The sequence below is a fragment of the Grampus griseus genome, assembly GCF_964374135.1.
Source record: "Grampus griseus genome assembly, chromosome: 8".
Taxonomy (NCBI): Eukaryota; Metazoa; Chordata; class Mammalia; order Artiodactyla; family Delphinidae; genus Grampus; species Grampus griseus.
This window is the reverse complement of record NC_139002.1, coordinates 66,756,259-66,768,044: the sequence shown is the minus strand read 5'-3', so window position 1 is coordinate 66,768,044 and position 11,786 is coordinate 66,756,259. Positions and strand designations below refer to the sequence as shown.

Here is an 11,786-nt window from a genome sequence, read left to right as displayed (position 1 = left end):
TTTTGTGCCTCCTGTCTTTCACCAGGGCAGTTCTCTGAATCCAGAAGACATCACATGAGGGAGCCACCTTGGGTACCAGGACCACGGCTGGTTGTCGCACCCAAAGCGACATTCTTCAGGACAGGAAGATGCACTCCACAGATAGAGAAGAGGATAGAAATCTGTGTTTTTAAAAGTCTTTGTTTGAAGGAATTTTATTCAGGTTCTGAGAAGAAGTGAGTGTTCAGCAGAAGGGGATACCAGGAATAAATATTTGCTCTAATAACAAACAAAGTAGTGTCAGTCACTGGAGTCCAGCCATGCCCCTCTACTGTCAGGCACAGTTCTCTCCTCCCTACCGTCAATCACAAACAGCACGTACAGGGACTTAACAGTTCACAGAGGGCTTAAACCCCCAGGGATATTTCTGTGCAGGATCTCTATACATATTGGGATGAGCCTGGTCCCACGTAAATGACAACCGGGGTTACAAGACACAGTTTGTCCTGGGAGCCTCACAGACTTTAAAAAATCTAGCCCGGGGCCAAAATCTTTGAGGGGGATGGTAGTGGTGGTGGTCCAGAATATTTTAAGAGAGTCCTAACAGGGCTGGCTCCTTTGACAGCTGCCGAGTCTGGAGATATCCAGGAAGCCGGCTGACAGGGTGGAGGTCGAAGTGAGGCCAAAGAAGAAGTGGACGCCCACGGGGCCTGATCAAGGGCAAGACAGGACAGGCGATCCGGCCCACGCTTCCCTGGCCTCTCTGCGTCCTGGCAACCAGAAAAAGGGCCGAGGAGCCGGCCGGTGGGATCAGCGCGAGAAGCCCCGCGGCCGGGTGGAGTGAGGAGCGCTGAACCGAGCGACCTCCGGAAGACTGGAGGTTCCTGCGCAAGAGCAAGAGGTGGAATCCCCCTAGAGGTGGAATCTGCCGACCTAAGGCTGGGACTGGCGGCGCGCCCTCCCCGGGAGCCTCTGGTCCAGGGCAGCCAGCGCGGGCGCGGGCGGAGGCTGTGGAGCGTCCCTGGAGGGCGGGGGCCAAGGGCGGCCAGCAGGTGGGGCCGGGGGGCCGGACTCCGCCCCCCGCGCCCTCCCAGTTGGTCTGCGACCGCCCAGCCCCGGCCCCTCTCCCGAGCCGGAGCGCGATTGGTGGCGGCGCTTGTCGCTCGGAGGGGGCCGGGCCGCTGTGTCCGCGGCTCTCCGTGCCGCCGCTGCCGCCGCCGCTATCCTTCTAGCAGCGCGGGCCGGTCGGACCGCCAAGGCAGTCGGCGCCCGGCGATGGGAAGCGGCGCGGCCGCGGACACAGGCTGAGGCAAAGTTTCCCAGACGTGCGTATCAGGGCGCGCGGCTGCAGACCACCCGCGACTGCTCCGAGAAGGGCTCGGAGATTTTTAATTTGGAAGAAAAAATCCACCTCATTTCCTTTGTCAAGCTCTCTCTCCGGGCGACCAGCGGCGGGAGCTCCAAACTTGGGCACCGCGGCTCCACCGCCAGCGGTCCGGGCTTTGGAGAACGTCGGGACTTAGGTGCTCGGGCGCCCGGCGGCCGGAGGCGTGCTAGGGGGTGTGAGCACAGCACAGGGGAGTCCGGGGTGCGCAAAGAGGAGGGGCCCCCGGGAGCTCTATATGGAGGAGGGAGCCCAGAATGGTGTGCACCAGAAAGACCAAAACTTTGGTGTCCACTTGCGTGATCCTGAGCGGCATGACCAACATCATTTGTCTGCTCTACGTGGGTTGGGTCACCAACTACATCGCCAGCGTGTATGTGCGGGGACAGGAGCCGGCACCCGACAAGAAGCTGGAGGAAGACAAAGGGGACACCTTGAAGATTATTGAACGGCTGGACCATCTGGAGAATGTCATCAAGCAGCATATCCAAGGTACGGACGCCCCGGGAAACTTGGGCCGCCCACGGGGCCAGGGAGTGCCCAGAGCGGTGCGGGGTGCGCTGGGGCTGGTAGGCATCTCTCGAGCGACTGCGGGGCTCTGAGTCCGCAGACGCTTGGGGGGCTTCGTGTACGCTCTTGCCTGAGAGCGGGACCCTCAGTGTCTGCGGCCCTGCGCGCTTCTCCAGGGCACACGTGTGTGCGCGGGGCTCCACGAGCGGGTGTGTGCAGCTCGCTGGCGGCGTGGTGGCGCGCTGCGCACGAGTCCCAGTGTGCGTGTGGCTACCGGCTGGTTGCTCGAGGGGTTGAACACAGGTCCAGTTCAAGGTGTGCGTACGTGTGACTGTTGGTGGGTGTACAAGGGAGCGCGCGCGGGCAATCGAGCTCATCTGGCCGCTGTAGGGCCTACGGCGAGATGCCCGAGCGGCCCCAGCCGTTGCCATTTAGGACCCACAGGCTGCGGGACGAGCCGGAGCTAGGAAGACTGCGCAGCTCCAGCCACGCCGTGAGCGGCCTGTAGGCTGTTGGAAGTGCAGGGGACTCTGTGGCTAGGAGGGCTGTCTGAACCTTAGCGGTCCCCACTCCCACCATTACCCGCGGGTCCAAGACCCTCTCCAGGAGCAGGTGTTGGCGCGGGGAAAAAGCATGGGAGCTTGGAGCTCTCTTCACTGCGGTGGTGCCTCCGGCCAGGACCGCGAGAACCCGCCCCGGGCTGCCGTGAAGGCCATTCCCTCCGGTAGCTCCACTTTCAGGCCCAGGGAGCGGCTGGGGCAGAGCAGACAGACCCGCGCGGGGTAGGTCTAGAGTCTAAAGCTGAACCGGGTGACTGCGCTCGAGGCCAGGGCTGGGACCAAGGGGAGGATAGGGTACGGAGCGCTCTTCCCAGGCGACCCTGTTCGATGAGCTGTCAGAGGCAGCGGATAGAGAGTTCTGGGCCCTGCCGGCCGTGTGTGCACACACATGCCCGTGTCTCACGTTCACATTTCTCGTTTCTTCGCCTCTGCTCCACCTGTTTTCTATCAGGCATGTCCGCTTTTTAAGGGCAGGGCAGGGCCAGCTGAGCCTAGTTCACCTGTAAACCTGGCAGGCCTGCTAGGCTCTGGTTTCAGCACCCGGCCGACCTTGGCTCCGTCATCTGGTTGAATATTTCTCCCCCAGGAGCACTCTCTTTTGTTGACACATGGGTGTCAGGATCCAACCCTTGCATCTGCTGCCCCTGCCGTCGTGGGGACAGCTGCTCTCTCTACATTTGGTTTGTTTCCCCACGTGTACAGAATAGTTCCTTCCCAGGGGGAGGTTCAGGTGAGTGCAGGAGAGGTATACGTATCCATGGTGCTTCCTGACTGACGACTTCAAGTCAAGTTCATGGCTGACACTTCCCCAGAAAAGGACACCGTTCACAGCTCTCCTTCATACCTGCCTCTGCCTCTCAGCCTGCCACTGGGCTTGCGTGGCAGACCAATTTATCTATCTGATGGTGCCTGTTGCTGTGTTTCTTGTCCTTTTCCATCCCATGGGTCCAGATTGACAATTAGTCAGCAATAGAAGTACAGTGTTTGCTCCAGGGTGATTCAGAATGTTCCCAGGGAGACACAGGCCATACCTTACTTTGACATTTCCAGTTTGCCCACAGATTTTAAGAGATTTTCATTCACAGATTCTCTCTCTCTGTGTGTGTGTGTGTGTGTGTGTGTGTGTGTGTGTGTGTGTGTGTTTATGTTCCTGGAAAATGATTCTCTTGTGCTTTCTGATCTGGTCAGGGAGGAGGTGAGCAAGGTACTACTTTGGGAAGCAGTGAGGAGACATTATTAACCCATGAGCTCATCCCAGAGTGCCCCCCTATCATGTAGAATGTGGACCGTGTCACATGATTTATAAGGCTGTACATGAAAATGAGTGCAATGTGGAAGTTGAAAGGAGGCCTTGTGCTTTTGCTCCCAAGAAATCTTATAGCTGTGCCTTGTTCGGAACTTTCAAATATATACCTGAAAAAATTGAGAGAGATGGGAAAATAAGAGGAAGCAGGATTCTTAAAACATGTGTGGCTCCAGTTCTCTTGTGTATGTGCAATGACTGTGTTATGAGTCCCGTAGATATTCAGAAATGACCAGATTCTCAGGCGGAAAGGCAGAAGCCACAACCCCTAGCGGCTTGGGGAAGGGTCAATGATTTGGGAAAGACTAGCCGTGAAGCAGGGGGAGGGCAGAGGGTGCTTGGCTGGTTGTGCCATGATGGCGTAGCCATGACTAGGGACAGCTCCCCTGGTGGTGCTGGAGCCATCCCTGAGCTAGTATTTGGGGAATTTAAATTTAGGGATTTACCTCCTTAAGTAAGGGGCCTACTGTGTTTGGGACTGGCCAAGTGCAGCTCTCTGAAGGCAGAGGGTGGGAAAGGAATAGATCAAAGGCTCATCCTTGATGATACGGGCTGATTGTGTGTATTCCACTGTCAAGTTTCCTCTAGTTAGTAGAGCATTTGGAGCCATCCGGTTTACTCTGCTGAGCTGAGGGGGAATAGGGATGATAATAGTAGCTAAAAATTATATAGCAGCTGCATTATTTTAAGTGCTTTACGTATAATGAATTATTTAATCCTTCTCACCCTAAGAGGTAGGTATATTAGCTCCGTTTTACAGATGGAGAGGTTATATGATTTGCCTAAAGTGCAGGGATTTAAACCCAGCTAATGCTGCTTCAGGATCTGTGTTCTTAACCACATACTATACTGTCTCTTAAGAGGGCCAGAGGGTCCCAGGGGCGGCAGTGCTCTCCTGGAGTCACTTGACGGTGGGAGTGGGTGTCAGACTTAGAGGCTTCAGAGGGTGGCTGAGGGATGATGGAGTCATAGCCTTTCCACTTGGAGACTCTTCCATAGTTAAACTCAGGAATCTCTGGGTTTTGTTTTGTTTCATGCCAAAAGGCAGAGGTTACATTCACTTAAAAAGTGTTCGTGGAACACCCAGGACAGTTCCTGGCACATTCCTCAGAGAGTACATGTTGGATGGACGAGTGGATGAATGAATGGGTACACAGTGAGGGTCCCCAGTGCACACCGGTTAGTCAATAATAAAAGAATTTCCATTCTCAAATGACTGTTTTGCTTTGGAGCCTCGCACAGGCTCCTCTTTGCTTTGGAAGGAAAGTTGTCTCAGAAGCTGCAAATGTCACAGAATGTTCTGCTGGATGCTCCATAGGACTTGCAATTAGAAGAGGCTCTGGAGCGTCACCCTAGAGCTACATGCCGGTCATGACTGAAAAGTTTATTTTCCTCTTGGGGGTTGCAGTGGTAGTTCATTTTAATTTGTTTTCTGATTGAATGATTCAATTAGATGGTGTTTGGGTATCTCTTGGGAATGGAAATTGCAATTTTGATCATTTTTTTTTTTAACCAGATAGATGGTAAATGAGAGGGTGGATAACTCCAGATTTAAAAGAGCATCCTGATAGATTGGAAACACAAAATAAGTGTTAGTACACGTGTGGTCTTAGGAAGAGAAAGGTGGGATTGCTGCAGGTGGTGCAGTGGGTTAAGTAGAAAGTGCCGAAGGAGGCTGAAGTGTTGCAGAGCTTAAGAAATGGAAATGTGGATTCACTTCTTATTGTGGAAGTCCAGTAGAAACCAAAACAACGTCTTTTTTTTTTTTAATTTTATTTATTTATTTTTGGCTGTGTTGGGTCTTCGTTTCTGTGAGTGGGCTTTCTCTAGTTGCGGCGAGCGGGGGCCACTCTTCATCGCGGTGCGCGGGCCTCTCACCGTCGCGGCCTCTCTTGTTGCGGAGCACAAGCTCCAGACGCGCAGGCTCAGTTGTTGTGGCTCACGGGCCTAGTTGCTCCGCCGCGTGTGGGATCTTCCCAGACCAGGGCTCGAACCCGTGTCCCCGGCATTGGCAGGCAGATTCTCAACCACTGCGCCACCAGGGAAGCCCCTCTTTTTTTTGATGAGTATCTCTTTGAATCTGTAAAAGAATGTGCCAATATTGAAGAAAATATTTTAACATGTATAAAATTGCCTCTAATTCATTCTAACCTAAAACAACTGTTTTGTATTTTGAGCATTGCCTTCTAGTGTTGTCCATCTGCCTCCGTATTTAAAAACGAAGGTGTAGTCGTGGTTGACATGTAATTTAATATTCTGCTTTCCTCAGTTTGCTTTTTGTTAGAAGCAGTTTTTCCATATTTGCTACATAGTTTATCAATTTAATCCTTATTTATTGGAGACCTGGTATGTGCCAGGCAACACACTGGGGAGGTGAAATTGGATACAGTGGTGAATCAAGGCACTCCGGGCCCCTGTTGTAGTGAACTCGTTTTTAAAGGACGATAGAATCCCTCTTATTCAACACAGTTGGGATTTAAGTTAGTTTATTGAGAAACTGGTTAAAGAGGAGAATAAAATAAAATATTACATACATACATTAAATATTTTGTTTTAATATTATTCAAAATATGCATTTATTTGTCAGCCTTTTGATGTAAGGCCAAGGCTTTTGTCTTTGGGCTGGGTCTGCCCATTGCCTTTCTGATCATCTTCCTTGAATGAACCACTCCCATAAGGTGCTGTTTACAAAGTCTGACTTCTAGTTCTGTTTTCTTTAACATTCACTGAGAACTTGAAGATGCTTATGAAGCAGTGTAGTAGACTAAATTTTTATGACTTTTGTCTGGTCTTTTGCAGTGATTTTGTTCACGAGTAATTTGACTGCTAGTTATGCGACTGACTTTATAAGTCTTTCCAAGGCTTTAAATTAATTTTCTTAGTAACAACTCTCATCTTTTTAGCAATGATATTCCATTGGTTTATATAATATGTAATTAAATTATGCTGTTACAATGATAAGTACCAAGAGTTTAAACACATTTGGAAACAAACCCAGTGGACTCTTGGTAGTATTACTCAGTTGTTAGCAGGAGATGTGAATGGGGTGGGAGAGAGAAGCTGACAGAGAGGGACACAGGCATCCTGGTTTTGTTTTGTTTTTCATGGAGAGAATGAAAGCATGCTTCATCTGGAGAGGCGATTAAGTGGAGGATATTTAAAGAGAAATTTTACTGTATTTTTAGTGACTGCATAACATTGCACCATCAATATACCATTATCGATTTAACCACTTGCCTGTTACTTAACATTTGCTTTTCTATTATAATTAACGCAGAAATAAACATCTTCACTTCACCGTGTTCTTCTTCTGAACGATTTTAATGATGTATTTCCAGAAGTGGGATTACTGCTGATTCAAAGAATATGAACATTTTTGTGAAAGGTTGTTTTTCAAGAGGAAAGTCTTCTATACAGCCAATAGCAATGTATTATTGTACCTGTTTCACGGAGGCTGGCCAGCATTGGGTGCTGTCCTTCAACTTTTTCTGGGCAGATGTAACCACTGTCAAATGTTCTATTCTTTTGCTTTGTACTTCTTTGATTACTGTAGAACTTAGTATCTTCCCCCCAGCCCTATGTTTGTTTTAACCTCGTATTGGTGTCCTTTGCCAGTTTTTCCTCTTGGGATATCAGTGTTTGCGATTTGTGTGTTTTATATATATGTTTTATTTCCAGATATCATTAATTAATTAATGAAATATATGTTATGCCTGTGTTCTATTTTATATACATAATTTTTGCTTTACACATATACCTTAGGGTAGTGATTTTCAAACTCTGTCCCAGGAGCCCCAAGCTTCTGGAAGGTTTGTCCTGGGACTTAAGAAATAAAAGGGTTGGGCTTTCCTGGTAGCACAGTGGTTAAGAATCAACCTGCCGATGCAGGGGACACAGGTTCGAGCCCTGGTCTGGGAAGATCCCACATGCCGCGGAGCAACTAAGTCTGTGCACCACAACTACTGAGCCTGCGCTCTAGAGCCCGCGAGCCACAACTACTGAGCTCGCGTGCCACAAGTACTGAAGCCTGTGCACCTGGAGCCTGTGCTCCGCAACAAGAGAAGCCACCACAGTGAGAAGCCCGTGCACCGCAACAAAGAGTAGCCCCTGCTAGCCGCAACTAGAGAAAGCTCACGCGCAGCAACGAAGACCCAACGCAGCCAAAAATAAATAAATAAATAAAATAAATAAATTAAAAAATAAAAAAAGAAATAAAAGGGTCAAGTGAGGTCTCTTGGACCCCGCCGGTACCCATTCTCTCCCCTCCATGCAACCAATGTTGTTCCTGTTTCATCTGTCTTATATTTGGAATTCTGTAAAATATTTCATTTTTAAAAGGGCTATGCTTTCTTTTTAAAGAAAGGGTTGCAAATCATTTTTTTGGGAGAAAGGAAACATCAGAGTGTTAGATTTTTGTGAGGGATGATGGTAGCATAAAGAATTCAAGAGAGTAAACAAATCTAAAAGGAAATTGAATTCCTGGGTGGTGTTCTTGTAACATCTATTTACCCTTCTGAATACCATGATTAATAGTGTATTACATTATATGACTAATTTCTAAATCCATTATCTTACTTCATTTAGTCAAGATCATTCCAACAATGGGAGAAATGGATTATTAACTGCTTTTGTTTCCTAAAATTTTATTAGGCATGTTATGTGCATATTAATGTACATCAGGCCAGTGACAGTAGGTTGCCTCACCAAGAGTACAAACGCATATATGGTTCCTAAAAATCAGAAAATATCCAAGGCCTGGATGTTGGGAGATTTTTTTTTTTTCTGTCCCCTATGGCTTTTGGATGTCACTAAGAATTGGCTGGTGTCCTTCTCATCTGATTCCTGACTTGGCAGGGTTGTAAAGAAGAGGATATCATGTTTGCTAAATGCTTGGAGATTATTTGAGGAAAGGGTGTCATTTAAAGAGTAAACCTATTTGTCCTTCAGAATGAACTGTGGCATGTAAAATTATATTAGTAACAGAGATTGATATTTTGAGAGAGTTCAATAGCAAAATTTAGAGATTGAGCCCAATTATCTTTATTAATAGCCCAGGACCACATCTACATGGAATAGAAAAGCCTTGCCAAAGAATACAACTTTCTCGCTTGGCCAAAGAATTTTCATTTTTATCCAGAAGTGTGTAGGCTGTAAAATAAATGAATTCCACATCCTTTCCCACTCACTTGACATAAATTGTTATTTGCCCTTGATAAGTAGGTTGATATAGAATCTCAAGGAGAATTCAGAATGAAATGCCGGAGAGCCACAGTCTGGTTTTCTGGTTTGTGAGGGCCTTGAAGTTCAGTTTCAGTTACTTGGGTTTGGCTGGTCTGTGTTTTTGCAAAGATGCTCATGGGATCCAGAGACACATACAGGGTTACTGGAACATCTTCATTACCATCCTATAGGATTTCTGACTTAACTTGGAAAGCTGAATGGGCTACTGCTTTGATTTGGGGCTTGGGGGTCTCTTTATGTTTCGTTGCTTGGGTTCAATTCTGGAGACTAGGACAGATAGGCTGCCCTGTGAGAAGCATGTAGGAGGGCAGTCCAGATGGAGGTGATATTGCACAGAAAGTCCTTTGGGGAAACACCAAGCTGAATATGAGTGATGAATGTAGTCAGGAGGCACCAAGGTGGAATTTTGGGAGAGAGAGGATTATGCATGAAGTTGGAGGGGCAGAAGTCTATAAATGTGGGACGGGCACTGTGGTAGAAAGCAAGGGGCAGAGTGGGTTAGGTCTGCTGGTTGATGGTCTAGATTCTATGAATGGTGGGTTGCACTTTTTATGCTGGCCTTGAAAGTCTCCCTAGGGCTGGAGCGTCTTGAATTCTGCAGAGATTTGATTATTCCATTGTGCCTACAGTTGTCATCTTATCAAATCTCACATTGCCTTCGGGGTCAGAGTTAGTGCCATTCCACAATGCAATGCTTGAGCACAGGCATTTTCAATATTTCCCCCCTCCTCACACACATGCCTTCACATGCAGGGCACACGCCCCAGGGCAGGGCCAGGATGATGCGTGTCCTAACATGTTGTGTTCATTCGCACGCCATCCCTTTTTCTCCCACTTAAAAAAGCATATTAATATGCAAGAGAATCTGATAACCTTGAAATTCCTTCAATTTATAGTTAACCTTAATCATTCATACGCTTTGGTGCTTAAATTATTGTTAATAACAAATTACCGCACAAATGTTCCAACATCCAATATGTTGTGACAGCAACTGGGAACAGCTGCTGTTCTGGAATCTTCTGTGTGGGTCTATGTACTCTTTATGGACCCAGCTGAATGCAGCCAACTGGAGCTTTAAGCAAGAGGATTCCTGATTATATGAACACTAATGCTTTGGTAGTTTTTTCTGGCTACACAATTATAGATTAAAATATGTTGCTAGGACAGACCCTCCCAGTCAGTGGGTATGCATTTCTGAGATGTAGTTCTCTTTCACTGCCCAACATTCAGTTTCAGTTTTGTGAAGGTTTGCTTTGGGGAGATGAAGCTGCCCTTAACGATGCCAGTGGAAAGCCTTAAGTGTCCAGCCCCAGTGAGATAGTGACAGACTTCCTCTATGATGGCATTGCTAAAATGGTACTGGAGCTGGCAGACATACCTTGTTGGGCTATGTTTGTTCTCACTGTCCTTTATAAGACAAAAATGGTGTTTGGAGAGATCCAGAGAAGTGGCATCAGCACCCATCTCCTCAGGACAGATGAGAACAATGGAAAATGATGCCCGAAGAGGAGGCTTAGGCTAACTCTTTGGCATGAATGGGTTCATTCCACCAGTGTCCAGAGTTTAAGATTCTGAGTGGAGCACCTTAAGTGGAGCACATCTTAAGCTCTGGTACCTTGTTTAGCTTCACTGGTCTGACTTGCACACCCAATCTGTGGCCCCTGGGGACTTAGAGTGAAAGGCAGCTGAGATCCTGGAGGAGAGGGAAGGCAATTCAGGGACCTGGGCAGAACAGGGTTTGAAACTTGCGCTTATAAGTGTCATGCTAGTGGCATATGAGGACTTAGGAGAACAGTACAAAATTGCTTGGGCCAATGATTATAGGAGTTAGAAAGCTAAGGAGAGATTTAAAGCTACAGAAATGCCAAATGAGAATCTTAGCCAAACCCTTGATTTATTTTAAGAGCAACAAGTATGTAATTGAATTGAAGCTGGATTGTATCAGAAGGAACGGAGGAAGAGAACTATTCTTGTATGTCAGGGACTGGGCTAGGTGCGGTCCATGCATGATTGCTTTTTATCTTCACCGCATGGTGAGGGAGAGTTTTAGAGGTGAGAACACTGAGAGTTAGCGACTTAGTTTGCCCCAGGTCACAAAGCTGATAGGTGATTGAGCTAAGAAGGGAAACTGTCTTCAGCATCTCTGCTCTCCCCAGAAGTGAAAAGAAGATGACAGTCTCACAGAGAAGGGGCTGGGAGATCATTTTATCAACGATTTGTGTTCAAGCGGGAGACTGATGGAACAGGGATCCAGGCAGGCGGCTGGGTCTGTCCTTGTGTAAGTGAGGAACCTTGGGGTTGGGGTGCCAGAGGGAGAAGGCCTTGTTTGGAAGGGGCAGTGAGGTACCAGCAAGGAGGCTCTGGAAAGCTCTTTCTCTTGGATGATTGTGCCCCCCCCGCCCCCCCCCCCCCCAGGAACTTGGCCTCGTAGGAAAAGCAGACTGTGTGAGCTGCAGGCCAGAGCTCATTCAGATTCCACACGTGACTTTCGGGCACTCACAATATGCCAGGCCCAGTGCTGAGTGCTTTCCCGTGCACTGGCACAGTCATGTGGCTCCTGGGGTGACCAACTTGTCCTGTTTGCTCAGGACTTTCACTCTTTTAAAACTGAAATTCTTGGGTCCAAGGAGGCCCCTCAACCCTGGGCAAACCTGGATGGTTGGTCATCCTCATCTCACATTGGTAAATTCTGTTTAAGGGTAACTCCTGGCATCGTGGCAAAAACAGCCCTTCTGATTGCACCACATCTGTGTCTTCTGTTCTCTGCTCTTGAACGGTGACTTTGTCCAAGAGTCATAAAGAGGACGGT

The 11,786-nt window shown here is 48.1% G+C and overlaps 1 protein-coding gene across 1 annotated transcript in view; it reads left to right on the top strand.

Moving 5' to 3' along the window:
* The first annotated feature begins 1,237 nt into the window (after nucleotides 1-1,237).
* Nucleotides 1,238-11,786, top strand: part of GALNT18 (polypeptide N-acetylgalactosaminyltransferase 18) — a 359,182-nt gene continuing 348,633 nt past the window's right edge. The window contains exon 1 of the mRNA XM_082659572.1: nucleotides 1,238-1,855. Coding sequence (XP_082515698.1) covers nucleotides 1,621-1,855 — 235 coding nt within the window. The 5' untranslated portion in view covers nucleotides 1,238-1,620. The remainder of the gene's footprint in view (nucleotides 1,856-11,786) is intronic.